The 18,225-nt window shown below is 38.4% G+C and overlaps 1 protein-coding gene across 1 annotated transcript in view; it reads right to left on the minus strand.

The window, feature by feature from the left end:
• LOC148863837 (mitogen-activated protein kinase 9-like) overlaps positions 1 to 18,225 on the minus strand; it is a 45,827-nt gene that overhangs the window by 17,742 nt on the left and 9,860 nt on the right. The window contains exons 2-8 of the mRNA XM_088977478.1: positions 16,607 to 17,015; positions 16,385 to 16,512; positions 16,203 to 16,262; positions 2,030 to 2,179; positions 1,551 to 1,706; positions 1,297 to 1,434; positions 1,127 to 1,200 (exon numbers count right to left, since the gene is read on the minus strand). Of these exons, the coding sequence (XP_088833604.1) occupies positions 1,127 to 1,200; positions 1,297 to 1,434; positions 1,551 to 1,706; positions 2,030 to 2,179; positions 16,203 to 16,262; positions 16,385 to 16,512; positions 16,607 to 17,015 (1,115 nt within the window). The remainder of the gene's footprint in view (positions 1 to 1,126; positions 1,201 to 1,296; positions 1,435 to 1,550; positions 1,707 to 2,029; positions 2,180 to 16,202; positions 16,263 to 16,384; positions 16,513 to 16,606; positions 17,016 to 18,225) is intronic.

Consider the following 18,225-nt stretch of genomic DNA (forward strand, 5'->3'; position numbering starts at 1 on the left):
GCCATAAATATAACCCAGCATTCCACAACTAGTGATATGGAGTTTTGCTGAAATAAACCATTCTTTGAAGTTGTACTCATTCAACTTCACACTTGTGATTTGAAGACTAGGTAAATTAGGTTTCTCCATGTTAAAGAAGCCCTCGCCAGACCAATTTTCTTTGGATGACACCTCACTTGAATCTGAAGACATCTCAATTTACTGGAGTTCAGCAAAAACTTCTACACAGAAGTAAGGAATAGTCTACCACTTCAGTCCAAGTATAGGCAGAATATTCAGCTTACAATGAGAGAAAAGAGGAGTTAAAAAAGACCCTTGGATAGCAGCCTTCTCTGGTTCAAATCCACAAAAATCTGTGAACGTCAGTCCCCTTCACTGTCAATCTCCAGAAATCTGCCTGAGCTGCTGGGTTTAACAGTCCAGCATCTAGACCTGCAGTAAATAGGTCTCTAGTAGTTGTTTTTGACTACTCACTTCAGCTTGCAAACTAACAGGTCATGTACGACCAGATTAGCATCTCCTTTCAGCAATACCAAGTTAGAACCCTAGAAAACAGGGTTCAGCAAGTTACAACCATAACTAGGGTTTCTGAAAGGAACGAACAGAAAAGAAGAGAAGAATAAGGAAGAAAGAAATAAAGAGAACTTCCAGGACCTAGGACAAATTTAATGTTCTGATACCATGAAGATATTCAGCCCTAGGTTAGAGAAAAAGAAGAAAAAAAATGAGAAGAATGGGTGTCTCTCTCTCTATCCAGCCCAGGAATCTTGTTTATAAGGAAGTTTCAACATTATATAGAGACAATACTGCCCCTGCTTAGGTGGGAGTAAGTAAACATAAGAAATACATAAGAAATACACTTAACAAAAGGAAAAAACATAACAGAGCTCTCGAGGCCCAAGCCCACTTATTTATGTCTTACAACAGGAAGCAGCGGCTGAGCTAACTTGAAAAAGAGGTGCAAGGCACATTTTTTTCGGATATCAATAATTCTCATAATATATAAAGTCCACAACAGTTACTGGTTAAAAAAAATCATATCATGCGCACCAAAATCCTATTCCAAGTTGCCAAAGAAAAACCAAAATAACTTGAACCAAATGATAAGACTAGATGGATGTCCGACCTTGGGTACATGAAACTAGTCTGGTCTGCACCACGAAGGTACTCCTGAAGCATCTGGGGATGATACTCTAAAATCTGTTTACTTTAAAAGGAATAGCCATTATAAGTAAAGGTTTAAGAAACAGGCCAAAATACTGAGAAAGCAAGAACTGTCAAACTAAATGGTCATACCTCTCGATAAATCAACTCTCTCACGTCATCTTTCGTCAATTTCCTCCTCTCAAACTCAAACTCAAGTTTGGAAATGGGTTGTGTTGATGGTTCACGGTCCACATTGGCCAAACCATGAAAATATGGATCAGCTAATGCCTGCAAAAATAAGGAATACCAGTGCCTAAGAAATTATTAAAATTAAAGAAAATTTAAGTGTCATGTGTATACAAACTCAACTTGAAATGCCAATTATCTGAGATGGTACATTTTACCTCTTGAGCAGATGGGCGGTCCTTTGGATCAAATGAAAGTAGACGTTCAAGCAGACAAAGAGCCAATGGGTCTATACCAGGGAATTTCTGTGAGAAAGGAATTGCTGGCTTTTTCCGCATGCTACTTAAATATCTTCTAGCCTTTTCATTCCGAATCTACAGATGTTATGACAGATAAACAGCAATGAGAAAGATCTGAACCGAGTCTAGATCAATGCAGTGACAGATTAACAGAGCACCTTAATGAGGCCCAACCCCCAACCCCACCCCACCCACCCAGAAAAAAGGAACACGAAAAAAGAAAAGACAAATAGAACAAATAAACCCTATAACTAGAGGGTTGGAATAACAATTTAGTGATAGAATGCAAAGGATCAAATAGGATGATGTATAAAATAACGATCATTTGAAACTTATGACAATATTCTAAGCACAAATCTAGTGGCAGACAAATAAACCATTTGTAATAGAGAACTAACCCGAGCAATGGTTTCAGCAGAAGGGGTACCAAGTAAATCGGTCATGAGATCCAACTGATGCACCACATTCTTCCCAGGAAACAGTGGTTTCCCTGTAAACATTTCTGCAAATATGCATCCAATGCTCCAAATATCAACTGCAGGGGTGTACTGCAAAATTTGTAAACCTTAGAAACTCAATCACTTCAAATGCAGAGTGACTATTTAAAGAAATAAATCTCCACAAAATATTCTACAGTTGGAGATAAACTGAGTCCCTTGTTACATAAAGGAATAGCCAACCATCAGGTGTATCCAAACATAAAAGTAACTAAAACATCTACCATATGCAATTTAAAACATACAACACTAACACAAACAGCAAATGATCAGCATATACCAGAAGTAGAAGCAACATGATTTTTCAATCCAAACTCAAGAAATGGAATATAACTTAGAACATCTGATAGTTTAATCATTACGTACAGTCTGTTCATAATAACGACACTGATTTTACTATTTTCCTTGTTTACAAAGATTATATAAGACCAATATCCGTTCATGAAGGGAATCACACTTAAGAACATTCTAATAAAGGAATTCCATAAACATCAACATTCAATACCAGGGCAGAAGCAATCATACCAACCACCTATGTGTAGAGATGTGGACTGATGGGACCATTTTTACATTGCACATTGCTTGTATCTTATCCTGTTGTTTTTTTCTCATTTTTTCCTTGCTTGTATTTGCATTTTGTCTTGTTAGTAAGGGACATAACTATCCTTTTGCACTATTTGAGCTAATATAATTTGTTCTTTTCTGGGCGGTTGAAAACACACTCGATTCAAATCTGTGTCATTTGAACTGCTCTAACATGGTACTAGAGCAAGTTCGATCTCACTTCCAGTGAACACAGCTTTCATTCTCAATTGTTAAGACTATGATTAGGGCCTTCAAGTCGATCTGTTGGATTTGTTACAGGGTTCCCTTTGTGACTATTTCATTATTTCAATAAGTACAACGTGAACTGCGTTTTCTGGGGAAAACAACCTTTGAATCAGTGTTCTTGCTTTCTCTCTTGATGGGCTTTGTAGGAAACTGTGGACCCCACATTGAGAGTATTCGTGTGACACCCTGAGATGTACTTAGATTTAATTGATTAGAATAGCTTTCCAAGTAGGATAAGGATAAGTTTTATTCTATCTTATCTAGGATTAGTTTTTTTAATCTTATCTTTTATTGCCATGTAAGCATTAAAGTTCTTTTACAATTAGGAAACCATGTATATAAATTAAGGAGTGGGGCAGCTGTTTTAAGCACTCCAACCATTCTCTTATTTCAAAGCTTCTCCCACGAGTGCTTCTTCTCTCTCTTCTTCTCTTCTCACTTTCTCCTTTTCTTTTATTTTCTGTTCAAAACCTAAAGAGTCTCTGTAGTCTTGTACGACTACTGGCTTATCTGTCGGGGCTGAGATTTTTCATCTTCGGTCACCCTACCCTCATTGTTAAACCTGCAAAATCTCATGGAGTTTGGATTTTTCATGAGTTCTGGTCTGAACAAGAGGAATCACTTTTTACTAGAAAAGGATGCCCCTAGACTGGTAATGTGTTTTTTCCCTGTTGGATGAACTTTTAGGGCTGAAATTGGATATTTGTGTCGCCCAGACTGATTTTCCTTCCCCTTAAGTCTTGTTGTGATCTGAATTTGTTTTGAAGGGCTTTGTTCCCTTTCTTAGTTCAGCAGATTAAGTTTTTTACCTTTTTCTGGGCTTGGAATCAATACTGTACTTGATTATCATCTGTTCCTTGCTCTTTGTTGTCTTCTTAAAGCTATTTGTGATGGAAAAGTCAGATTTATTACTGGTCAAGTTCAACAGAACAAAGTATGCACTGTGGAAATTTCACTTTCAGTTTTATGTGAAAGGGAAGGAGCTCTGGGGTTTGGTTGATGGTACAATTGAGAAGCTGAAAAATTACAAACCTGGAGGGTCAACAATGCAAAAGTGGTTTCTTGGATTCTCAGTTCAATCACTATAGTATAGATGTTGCAATACCTACGTGGAGCTTCCGTACTGCCAAGGAAACGTACTCATACATGGAGAAGGTATATCAGCAGTCCAATCTTTCCCATCTATTCCAGATTGAGAGTTTGAGACTAAAATATTTTTAACTACAGTCAGGGTGAAAAGAAGATTCAAGAGTACTATGCTGGTCTCATAAATATTTGGACGGAATATGAGTTGGCGCATATTGGTAAAATATCCTCTACCTATTTTGTTAACGCCTTGAAGGAACACTTTGATAAATGAAAATAGGAAGGTAATGCGTTTCTTAATGCACCTAAGGTTGGAGTATGAAGTTATTAGGGAAAATATCCTTAGTAGGGGTAGTACTCCATCTCTTGATGCCATCCTTGGTGAGTTGCTGAGAGAGGAAACCTGTCTGGTTACTCAGTTGACTATTGGTGGAAAGCTAGATTCAGTGATAGAGACAGCTTTTCTTACCAACAGACCAAAACAGAAGAACCTATCGAAATCGCTATGCTATGAATGTAAAGAATATGGACATGTTGCTTCTCATTGCAAGAAGAGGAACCTGTGTACTTATTGCAAAACACATGGACATATAATTACTGAATATCTTACCAGGCCACCTAAGGGACAAAATGAGGGTCACAAGAAAAGTCAGCTGAAAGCCTATTAGGCTACATGGGTGGATAGGATGATGCTTCTGTGATTTCATTTATCTTTGGACTGAAGGGTGATACACATATGGTATTTTCACTGAGGAAAAGGTTTGACAGCTTGTATCCTCATCCATCTCCTCTGTATTCTCAACCATTGGGGTTTATCTGTAAGTCTTTTTCACAGTGTTCCTCAACTAGTCATATATGGATTATAGACATCACATGAAAGGGGCATACTCAAGTTTTGGTCAATCACTTAAACCTCCATCTATGAATAAACACATCATTACTGCTAATGGTGAGAATCTCGATGTATAATAGTGATTTGTACTTGGCTACCTCAGCCACTTCTCAGCTTCACCTTCTCAAAACCCTTTTTGTATCTAAGCTCACCAATAATTTGATTTCTATTGATCAGTTAGTTGAAAATGGTAATGTTGTTTCCTTTTCTTGTGATGGTTGCTTAATACAAGGCCAACACACTGGAAAGGTGAAGGGGAAGGAACTTAGGCTGGGGTAGTTGCTCTCCTTGGATTTTGGATAGTCATCGACTTCTTCTTGCTTATTATCTACTACTTTACTCTAAAGTTATCTGTAGTAGATAACTAGATAACTTTTGCAAATGAACTGTATTTTTTGTTTCAATCTAGATGCTTGACTTCTAAGAACATTTCTTTTAACAATATTGACAAATCTTGCATTTCTTGTTCTTTGAGTAAAATTGGTGTATTTGTTTTGTTTTTTTTTTTACTTTTTTTTATAAATGAATGCAATTTTATTAAACAAAGAAAGAGCGCACAGTCAACATAAGAGGCACGAGGTGTTACCTCCCCCCCCGGACTGAACAATATGCACATAAACACAGACATGCCTGAATTACAATTATGAGGTAGCCCAAAGCAGATCTCCCCTTGATACCCCTTGTTAGAGAATCAGCCAATTGCATTTGTTGATCTGCTAACCCACTGAATCCTAACTGTCATGTTTCTTGTCAGCCAGTTAGCTTTCTTTAAAAGATCCCTGTAACCCCAACAAACTGTTTTTGGATTTGTCAACCAGCCCAGTACTACCTTGGAGTCCCCCTCAACTATCAAGTTGACCACAAGTTGACTGGCCAATTGTATGCCTTGTACTGCTAGTATCTCAGCCCTTATAGAATCACCGACACCCGCTGGTCCTGAAAATAAAGAAATGATGTTGCTTTCTTCATCTCAAAATCCTTCCTTTGCATGATGGCCATGGGTTGCCTTGACAGCTTCTGTCAACGTTCAATTTTACCATTCCTTCTGGTGGGGGCTTCCAATCTATGAACTGTTCTTTGTGGAGGCTGTGGATGCCACTGCTGCCCAATTTATCCTTGAATCATCAAAGGAGTAATCCACCAACAAGTTTCAAGATTTCAGCCAAGAGGTTCTCATTGTCATTATACACTCCTTGACTTCAGCAAGACTTCTTTCCTTTTCTTGAAAAATTCTAGCATTTCTCTCCTCCCATAAAGTCAACAAGCTAGCAGCTCTAATACACTCCCAAATTAGCTTCCCTCTCTTTGTCAATCTCCCAAAGGCAGACGGAGTAAACAACAACTTTACTTCAAAGGGCAAGTTCCACCTGCACCCAAATAATGGCACAACCCAATTCCAAATATTGGCAGCAAAAGAGCAAGATACCAGCAAATGGTTACAGTCCTCACCCTTCACTTTACACATAAAGCACCAATTTGGGGACAAGCACATATAAGGTTTCTTCTTTTGCAAGTTTTCCACAATATTGATCTTACCAATAAAAGGCTTCCCAATAGAACATAGCTATTTTAGGAGGTATTGGCCTTGACCAAACTTCTTTAACATGGAATACCAGAGGAGGGGGTGGAAGAGAGGTATTTAACGAAACATGCACAAGTAAAAGATCTAACCAGGGTTAGACACCAAATCCTTTCGTCATCCCTTAAACCTCTTCAAAACCCAAAATCCCAATTTAAAGCCAAAGGGAGAACAGGGGGGAAAGAAACCTTGAGATAGGTTTCTTTTTAATGAGGGAGATAGAATAGAGGGAAAGGAAATGGTCTTTTAGGGGTTCAGTGCCCACCCAAATATCTTCCCAAAAAAGAACCAAGTTTTCGGAGCAAGCATCATACCTTACAAACCTGAGGAATTTGGGGAGAATGGCAAAAATTGCCTTCCAGGGTGTTATGAGAAAAGCCCTTCAAGATACGCGTCCCAACCTGATTTAGAACAGCCATGGATACTCTTCACCACTTCATGCCATAACTTCTCTCTCCATGGGCCACCTCCAAAGTCACTTACGTAAAAGAGCTTTGTTCTTAATCACTACATTTCCTAACCCTATACCTCCTTTTTGCTTCGACTCACCACCTCCCACCTAACCAAGTGATCTTTTTTCTCTTCCCAAGGCTCCCATAAGAAATCCCTCATCAATTTCCCACCTCTTTGCCTCCCTTTTAGGAATTCTAAAAACTGACAGGAAGTAGATTGGCAAGTTGGCTAGAGTAGTAAAGTTGACTTAATCAAAGTTACTTTACCCCCTAAGGATATATAGTTTCTCTTTTAGGCTACCAATCTTTTTTCAAAATTTTCCACCACAGGGTTCTAAAACCTACTTTCCTTTGGATTAGCACCTAGGAGAAGTCCTAAGTAGGATAAAGGCCACTGTGACCAAGTTCATTCTAAATAGGCTGCTATAGACTCTACCACCCCTCTATTCAGATTTATCCCCACTACATAGCTCTCTTCTCAAAATTTATCTTCAGATTTGATGCCCTCTAGAGTATAAATCATGCATTGCTTTTCCCTTCTAATTCAGAGCACAGTAATGTTCCTATTGTTATACATAGTTATGTTTGGTCATCTCTTGTGGATTCTAGACTTGGATATAAATACTTTATTTCATTTATTGATGATTGCACCAGTATAGATGGATATATTTTTTGAGATAGAAATCAGAGGTATACCATACATTTAAGTTATTTCTTTTTATGATGAGGACATGGTTTAATGTCTTGGTGAGAGTCCTACATTCAGATTCAAGGGGGAATTCAAGTGCTTTTCAGAACTTTTTGAAAGACTAGGGAATTAAATCTAGGAAATCTTGTCCCGGTAGCAGAACGCAAGAATGAGCATATTTTGAGTGTGGTGAGGACCCTTCTTTCTAGCTCCCATACACCTAATCCTTTTGGGTGAAGGTAGCCAACACTATTGTGTTTTTTACTAATTTGCCTCCATAATCTCTGTTACACAATTCTTTACCATATGGATGTGTTTTTCATCATTCTCCTAATTTTTCTATGCTCCATGTGCTAGGATGTATTTGCCTCATTCACTCTTTGAAGAGTAAGAAGAGAAATTTCATTAAACAAAAGAAAGAAATACAGTTTGGGAGTTGGATTTAAAATGTCCCTAATTTCCCAAATATTTCCACATGTTTCTATTTCCATGGGTAGCGACATAAAATTTTATCGAAATCTGCATATTCCCAAATGAACACTACCAACACTGTGGAATACAAGAGATAGTTTCCATGACATATTTCTATTTCCACTTCCATAGGTAGTGACATGAAATTTTACTAGAATCGACATATTCCCCGATGAAATTTTATTGAACCGACATATTCGGAGTACAAGAGATGGTATTATAACTTAAATTGGTGACAATACTGTAGATATGTGGAGTAGCAATTTCATTGCTTGCCTAACTTACATGATTGCAACTTCAAACTAGCTCAATATTCATTTAAAACATGAAGTTAAATATTAGTCTTTCTTTGTGTAAGAGATTATTTTGTTGATTTATTACAACCATTTACATTTTCTCTGAGTTTAAATTTTCTTTTAACTCATTCTATCATGAAGCTTTGAATCTTAGGTTTATAGGGCAATTTCAAAACATACTCTTTTTCCTTACTTTCACTCACTTTGCTTGCTAACCAAAGCTCCGAAAACCCCATATTTGCTAATGTTGCTCATTCATTCATCGTAATAAAAAATATTTTTAAAAGACACTAAAGTTATAAAACCGTTTTATAGGGATTAAGAATTTAAGACCCTGATATTGACTTGTTTGGGCTTGCCTCAAGAGGCTTGGTAAAAAGGCATCTCACAGAATCAGAAATGCATAATATTTAACATCACATTCGCTATTTGAAGTAATGCAATTGGGAAAAAAATAAAGACATTAAGAGTTTACATGCTTGAATAGTTTTATATGTTATGCTTGATTTTATTTTAAATTTTTCATTTTAAATATGTTTTGCATGTTGTGCTTATGTATTTTAATTTGAGATAATAGGTTTTTTAAAGTATTTATTCTAAAACTTATGCTTATATTTTTAATTAATAATGTGTTTAATATTTTTAATATTTTGCATTTTTTTGAATTTTTTGCATTTTTGCACCTTGCTTCAAAAAGGTGTGCGCCTCTTTACGCTTTTAAAACACTGATTTCATATGAGATGTATTAGTACCTTGAAAAGGTATATCAGCAACCCAACATTTCAAGACAATATTGGATATAAGTTGATATATATTCTTATCATCAAGGTGAGAGAAAAACTCAAGAATATTATGTAGGGTTCATTAACCTATGGACTGAATATGAGTTAGAACATTTGGGAGATAATCCTTCAGGCTACTGTGTGAAGTTCATGAAGACACATCTTGACAAATGAAAGATTATACATTTCTTAATGCATCTTACATCCGAATTTAAAGTTGTTAGGTCCAACATTCTCAACAAGGAGAACCTACCAGATCATGATACTATTCTTGGGGAGTTGTTAAGAGAGGAAACTAGGTTGGTTACTCAGAATACTCTTTGATGGGAAGAGGGCCACTAATTTTGATGTTATCCTTCTTGCAACTAAACTTAAGGGCAAGAAAGATTTCTCTCGAGTTCAATGCTATGAATGCAAGAAATTTCATCGTGTGCACTCCGCAATAGCCTCGACTTCCCCTACCTCCAAATTTATACCCGCTATGCAGCTCTTTTCCAAATTTATTCTCAAATTAGAAATACTTTCAAATCCTTTGATTAGCTCCTTTAGGTTTGCTACCTTTTTGCTAAAGATCATTAGGCCATCTGCAAACTGAAGGTGGGTAACGGGGACTTGGTGTCTCCCTATTTTCCAACCCCTAATGGCATCTTCACTGTCAGCCTTAGTAATGATCCTACTAATCATCATCAGCTACTGAGGTAAAAAGGAAGGGTGAGAGTGGATCCCCTTGCCTGACACCCCTGCAAGCTAGAAAAAAATCCCTCACCATACCATTTACCAGAATAGAGTAGTGACAAGTACCGATACACCCAAAAATCCAACTACACCACTTGTCCCCAAATCCACAGTTTCGCATAACCTCTAATAGAAACTCCCAGTCCACCAAATCATAGGCCTTTTCAAGATCCAATTTACAAATGAAACTTCTCTTCCTAGACCTTTTCATTTCCTCCACACACTCATTCGCAATTAAGATCTGATATGTTATTTGCCACGCTTGAATGAAAGCCCCCTGAGTTTCACTAATGATAGAAGGGAGGACTTTTTTGATCATCAACGAGAGCACTTTAGCCAGAATTTTATAGATGCTTGTCACCAGACTAATAGGCCTATAATCTTTTGGGTGGTTGGCATCATTCTTCTTAGGTATCAAGGCAAAAAAAGTGGCATTAATTACAAGGCTTATAATGTGATTGTCTGCAAATTCCTTAAAGACTTCAACTAAATCCTCTTTCAACACCTCCCAATAGTCTTGATAAAAACCCATTGTAAAGCCATCTGGACCTGGAGCCTTGGATCTATCCATTAGAAAGACAACTTTCTTAATCTCTTCTTCCTCGAAATCCCTTTCCATCCCCATTGCCACTCCATCATCAATTCTTGGCCATTCCACCCCTTCCACGACTGCTCTCTCACTCAAAGGTCTTCTATGAATCGATTTGAAGTGGTCCACAAATTTTCTGGCCATGTCATCCTGGTTGGTAATCACCTCCTCTCCTATCTCTAGCTTGGTTACAAGATTCTTTCTTCGTCTCCCATTTGCCAAATCATGGAAAAATCTAGTGTTGCCATCGCCTTCCTTAATCCACTTGTGTCTAGATTTTTATCTCCAACTAATTTCTTCTCTCAATAGCACCTCTTCCAAATCCTTTTTCAATTGTCTCCTTAACACTCTGTCCTCCTTGGTCAACCCATTTTGAGATTCTTTTACATCCAAGTTTTCTATTCGAGAGATTAGGCACAATTTTTGCTCCTCAATTCTACCAAAATGATCTCTATTCCACTCTTTTATTTTGGCTCTCAACCTTTTTAATTTCTTATGAAACTTGATCCCCTTCCATCTTACCCCTCTCTCCTCCTCACCCCACCATTCCTTCACTTTTGTCACAAAATCTGGATGGGCAAGCCACATACTTTCGAATCTAAAAGGTTTGGGTCCTGTAAGAAAAAACTCAATACCCATCTGGATAGGACAGTGATCGGAGGTGACCTTGGGTAACACTCTAGCAACCAAGTTTTCCAAACTATTCTCCCAAGCAAGGTTAAATAAGAACCTGTCCAACTTCGAACACAAAGGGGTTTCCTGAAGGTTGGACCAAGTGTAACTGGCTTGTAGTAGAGGTATTTCCTTCAATTCACATTCTTCAATAAAACCATTAAATTTCCTCATGCTTGTTGTAATTACCTGTTGGGGATTACTGGTTTCATCAGAGAATCTAATGGCATTAAAATCCCCGCCCATGCACCAAGGGCCATACCATAGCCCCTTGATTGCATATAGTTCCCCCCCCCCTCTCATTCCTCTCTCTATAGGAATTAGGGCGATAAACATTGGTTAAGACCCATACACACCCATCCTCTACATTCTTACACTTAATGGAAACTGAGAATCTACCTATCAATTCTTCCACTACTTCCACCATATCCTCCCTCCACAGTGTTACGATACCCCCCCGAGGCTCCCCAAGAAGGAGACAAGCTCCAACCTAAACCTCTAGACCTCCAAAAACTCCTCACCCATCTCCCATCTAATTCCATCATTTTGGATTCTTGTAATAGCACAATATCGGGTTTTTCCCTTCGGAGTAGGCCTTTGATCACCCTTCTCTTTCTTGCACTCCCTAACCCTCTTACATTCCAACTAATAATTTTCATCGAGACAAAATAGCAAAAACACCCATTAAAAGGCCATAATCTCCTCATTTTAGACCCTTCCTCCTATCCCCTCTACCACTAAATTCTAAATCCCCCTCATTGTTTGAGATTAGCCTTTCCACTTCAGATCTTTTTTCTTCTTTGTTCCTTTCCCCCACCCCCCCTCCTAATACAACAATCATCTTCTTTCTTTTCTCCACCCTTTCCAGCCAATGTCTAAGGAAGAATTTTACCCTGCTCACACTTATTTTGGCTACAGCGTCTGTCTAAGAATCCTTCCTTTGTTTTTAGTTCCTCCATCATTGTACGGATCAACTCCCAAATTCTATCCGCCTCCCCCTTACTACTTCCTTCCATCACCCTCTCTCCTCCTTCCACTATCACCCTCTCTCTTGCATCAGAACCTCCTGGATGGGAAGCTGGCATATCTGTTACAGGCATAGCACACAAGTCAGTACCTAAAAAAGAATTGACACTCATACCTGGTAGGACGGGGTAGGACTAAAATCACTGGAATTTAGTTGCTGACAGGCGACAAATGGTTTCAAGGCCTTTCCCCGTTTTGGACAAAGTTGTGAAGTAGACATAGTGACAGAATCACTTCCTGACGACCTACCCACTTGGAAATCCTTTCTCAGTGTTTCCGACACTGGAATACCCACATCCATCCTCACGGCCGATTCTTGTCCCTATCCAAAAACATCCTGTAATTCATTAGACTCAGGGTCAGCTCCCTCGACAAAGGGAAGAGGAGTTATCACAACTTTAGGACCATTTTCTTCGCCATTTCTAGTCTTCCCGCCACCTGCCTCTTCAATCTCTTCCTCTAAAAGTAACAACTCTGTATGCAAACTTTCTATTTCAAGTAAATCATTGTTGCTTTTCGGAGACAGACTCCCCAAACTTATAGTTTCATCTCTATCAGAATCGTCACTGTTGTTTTGTTCACTCAACCAATCTTCAAAACCTATTCTGTTCAAATCACTAGGCTTCAAGTATCTCGGGTAGCGCCTATCTGGTGAGAGACGGTTCGCCAGGTTGGATGGGACCCATTGTAGAGAGCCTCGAGACTGAGAGTCTTGAGATTTTGCGCCTGAACGTTCAACCGAAAGGAGGGATTCGGGGTAGAAGAAGATAGACGCTTAATCTCGTCTATCATCTCATCTCTCCTCCCAGTCATGTGCTTACTTAAAGGGTCCCTCGGCCCATCTGTCTTGTAATGGGCCTTGGGCACGAAACTTGTAATATAAGAACCCAGCTTTAAAACCTTTACTTGAGTTGCCTTCTCCGACCCACCAGAAAAGGGATCCACTCGACTGGGCCCATTTTCTAAGTCTTTTCCTCCCATGTGACCTCTCAACAAGTCACGCCCCCCTGTTTTAATGGTCGAACCAGCAACCCTCCCTGTTTGAGGTTGCTGGTTCAGCCCTCTCCCTTTAGACACTGGTATATTTTTGTCTATTTCCCCTGACACCACCTGCACAAAAGATCTTCCATTTGTCATAGCCTTTTCTTGCTTTCTACAGGTTTGACCTTCCATCTGCCCCAAAGCTTTTTGGCTTCCCAAAATTTGTTGGCCCTTTTTAGTGAAACATTCCTTCCCATTTGAATTAACCAATCTCACAAGTCCACGTAATGATTCTTCTTCCTCCTCCCCTCCTACCATACGAGCCTCCTTCCACAGCCCTGCTTCAATGGAGGACGCTAGCCACACAGAGACAAAACTCCCCTCTGATCGTACCTTCCTCCTTTCGTGGAATGTCTTCTGCTTCACACCACTTAGCAGAATTGCTACTGAATAAAGATCACCCCAGAAAGCTCCTTTCAAGATTCCTCCACACAATACTGCTATAGACTCCGCTACTTCTTGTTTCCACATGTAAAATGGCAAGCCTATTACACGCACCACCACACCATCTTCGACAAATAAATCCTTGGAGTTGGATGTTGGATTCCATTTAAAAGACTATGAATGATCCGAAATCAGCCTCAATATTGATAGCTGATATTTCCAATTCATTCTCTACTGGATCTAGGAGGGCTTTATAGTTATTGAAGGGGGTTACTATGAAGACACTCTTCAGCTTCAACCTGGTTGCCAGTAAGTCAACTGCCCTCCTCCAACCATTAACCTTTTTCCTTGGCTTGTATCACAAACTTACTATCTCACTCTTCTCTCTCTAGACCTCCCACCATTCTGCATTGGCCTTTTGTTTTTGCCATAACCACTGGCCCTTGTTCTACCCTACCCTGCTGTTGCTGAGATATGCCTTCTCCTCCCTTATGGAGGCTTTTTTATCATTTGCTACTCTTTGAGCAACCAATCAACTTCCCCCATCCTTGGCTCTGTTTTCCTGCTGGTAGACACACCAGTTGCCTTTGTCCCTTTTGAACAGGCTCCAGCTATGAACTCTTAGCCACTCGATCACTTCCAATCCTTCTAGCAATATTGTACCTTTTTCGCTTCCCTTACCTTAAGGCTTACCTTCCCCTTGATTCTCATCTCTTCGAACTGGAAATTTTTTGCTTCTATCTTCAAGGATCTCCTCCACTGACCTACCTGCACGAACTCCATTCCCTTCAGGGATCTTCAAGGTCTCTTGTCAAATTTTTAGACCAAAATATTAAAAAAAAAAAATTGTTTTGTTGAGCTGAAACTCTCAATACACAAAATTTGCATATCAAGGGTATTGATACCTTGAACTAGGGCTGTTCACGGGTTGATTCAATTCACCTAAAATCTAATTGTTCTCTATTAACTAATTTAATGTTTCTAGAAAACTTTCCTAATTTTTTAGATTTTCCAAATATCTTAGCTGAATATCTCCAAAATTTCTCCAACTCCACATGGCAAATTGTTCATTGATACCGATATTATGAACCATGTTCCCGTTCCCTCAATCCATTAACCATTTATGCCTTCACTCTTGTCTCCAAAACACCTCCCTATAGAGCACATCTTCCAACTCCCTCTTTAATCACAACCTTAATTCTCTTTCTTCCCCACTAAGAGTTCTTTGGCTCTCCAATTCATCCAGTTGTTCAATTTGGGACACAACATTTAACTTCTCCTCTATTCTTCTGAAGTTGCCCCCATTCCACTCCTTGATACTATGAATCTCCTCACTAGAATTACTTGTTTCATCAAAGAATCTGATCACAGAGAAATCTCCACCCAAGAATCATGGCCCTACAACTTTTCTTATGAAAGTTATGAACAATTATTAAGGAAATATGGTTATGGTACCTAGAGAACTACCCTAGGATCTATGTTTTCTACATAAAAAAAAATCATCACCTAGGCAACTAGGCAACCAGGCGCCCCCCTGTCGCCTAGCCTCACCTTGGCACCTTGAAAACTATGCTAACCACAACCCACTACTTTGGCCCTTTCCTCCTTTCCCATCTTGCACTAAACTCTATATCTCCCTCAATATCTGAAATTAGCCTTTCTACCTTAATCCTTTTCTTCCACTTATTCTTTTTTTCCTCATTCCTTCTTGCATAGACTCTCATATTTTCTAACCCCTTTAATTTTACTCCCGTTTGTTCAGCTACCTCAACTACTTGTTTTCCTCCATCAACCCAAACTTCATCCTCTTCAAAACCCCCTCATCATATTAAACAAAAACCAAGTGTAATTGATGAGAATTATTGTTATTAATGACAGAAATGGTTAAAATACCAAAAAAGGAGTATAGGAGAAATAATGCCTAACTCATGACCTACTGGCCAGATTAAATGGTCCAGCAGTCAACCATCTGAGTCACTAGGTCGTTGAGCGAGTCAACATTTTTTGCAAGTAAGCAGTTTGAGGTGACATGGACCCAGAAATCTGGCCAGGTGATGGTTCAACAGGTTCAGCTGACTGGTAAAACTGCATGCTGAAAACATTGATTAAAACCTTACAAATCTTTCAAATAAACTCCCTGTAATACCCTCAGACACCTCATACACCTTTTTAAGACCAAAATCTACTATAATACTCCTACAAAGATGCTAAACAAAAAGTAGAAATGTGGTCATTTTGCTACCTCGCCCAAGACTCCACTATATTTCACATAGGGGTTAACCAAATTAGTAGGAGACTAATTTTATTATCAGTTGCTAAACAGTTTAGATTACTTAAAATGTATAATGTATCAGCAACTCATTCCATGATTCAGAAACTGAACATGTCATTGAAAAACAAATCTTATAAACTGCCAAAAGCAATAAAAAATAGTTAACCTTATAAATAACAATAACATAAAAAACAATGACCCAACACTCCAAAACCGACAGCTTCATGAAGAAAGTAGGATTATAACCTTCAAGATATCGATAACATGAATTTGCTTACTTTGGAGAAAAAAGAACCACATAGTTCAGGAGCACGATACCAACGGGTTGCCACATAATCCTTCCAGAAGCAAACAAAAGGTAAGCAACATGTAGTGGTTGAATATTGATATCATCTAAAAATTGTTATAATGAAAAATTATCTAGTGAAGTTATAATTTATTGTATGGTGAATCCACATACAGTCCAGAAAATGGCTGATGGGGAATCATTAAATGACACACGAGCAAGCCCAAAATCACAAATCTTCAGTTTGCAGTCTGCATTAGCAAGGATGTTTTTTGGCTTCAAATCTCGATGGAACACATTTGCTGCAATAGATTAAGAATGGTTCATCAACAATCATCAGAAATGATAAAAACTAATGAAAGAACTATAGCATGTAGAGATGCACAAAAGATCAACCTGTATGTATGTATTTTAGAGCTCGAAGAAGCTGGTATAGGAAAAACTGATAATGTTCAGGAGTAAGATCATCATTAGCCTTGATTACTTGGTGAAGGTCAGATTCCATCAGCTCAAAAACAACATAAATATCTTTAAATTCTCTTCTAGATGGAGGAAGCATTATATGCTTTATTTCTACAATATCTGGATGTCTAAGCAGTCGAAGGAGCTTAATTTCTCTGAGAATACGAGTAGCATCAGAAACATGCTCAAAAACGTCATTGATCTTCTTAATTGCTACCCTCTCTCCAGTACGAGTGTCAATTGCAGAGCCAACAACACCATAGCTTCCTTTGCCTATGACCTCTTGAATTTGGTATCGAGTTGCCTCACCATACTCTGTGAAGAATTCCGTGTCAAGCATGCTCTGAGTAGAAAGAAACCGGCTTTAGTGACAAATAACTAATAAATAATTCGATAACTCAAAGAGGAAGGGAGGAGAAAGAATCAAACAGAAATAAAAAAAGATAAGCATGAATTGTCCTGTGTTCATCCCACATCCCACCAAACTGTTGAGCGTACATATTCTAAAATGTGACTTAGCCAGAAAACAGCAAGAACTACAACTATACCATAACACTTAAATAGAATGCATTGGGTAAATTTGGTTAAAGACAGGAATAATTGAATGAACAGAATAGAAAGGTCAAGGAAGAGGGAATTCTAGGTCAGGAAATAAGGATAGAAGCCTTGGCCTCCAGAATGAACATCCTGCCCAAGTGAATCCGCAGGTCAGCTAGTACATTGAACAATGGTATTTATAGAGTTTGGATAGGGAAAAGTTACTTGTAATGGGTTTATGCTCTTCCATAGTGATTCTTTATTTCCATCTATGTGCCAGCATTATCAAAGCATTAACTAGCAAACAGCTAGTCAGTTGAGGGGCAGACCAACTGCGTCACTAACTAGTCAGTCAATTACTCATGATGTGGTTACTTTGCACTACCAAGCACTGACTAGGTCAACTGGACAATTAGCAACAAATCGACCTAGTCAACCACAACATATAGAATATGTTTACGTTTTGTTATATTCAGGTTGTTGCTTTAAATATTTGTCATGGAACATGGTTGAAAAATGATATATAAAATAGAGAAAAAAAAAACATAAAATAAAATAAAGCAGTGGAGGAGTTCTGTTTAGTTTTTTTCCAATGAGTTGTGTATCGGTATCGAATTTCCACAAACAAAGGACACATTGAATGATCAAGATTGTACTCTTTCTTTGGAAGAAAAAAAAAAAGAGTAACTCCTTATTCTAGTATATCAGCCTAGCTACTGTAAAATAAATGCTCTATACCATTCTTTTCTTGTGTACTTGTAGTCTATATTAACTTATTTATGATATTGCATCAATGTCTAAATTTAGAACATATCTTTTTTTTGTCAACTAGTCAGTACCTAGGCCTGACCATTGCATTGATTAAAGAGGCCAAAACAACTAACTATTGCCACCACATTGATAACACTGTAATATGCTTATGTTGTCCTTTTTATGGTTTGCCTCATTTGAATCAAGTGGTGTCCTCCCACCATTCACTAGGCAGTGGGTGCTTCTTTTCTTCCCTCTCCGCCTCT

The sequence above is a fragment of the Nelumbo lutea genome, chromosome 3, assembly GCF_056320005.1.
Source record: "Nelumbo lutea isolate HS-2025 chromosome 3, American lotus-T2T, whole genome shotgun sequence".
NCBI classification, from domain to species: domain Eukaryota; kingdom Viridiplantae; phylum Streptophyta; class Magnoliopsida; order Proteales; family Nelumbonaceae; genus Nelumbo; species Nelumbo lutea.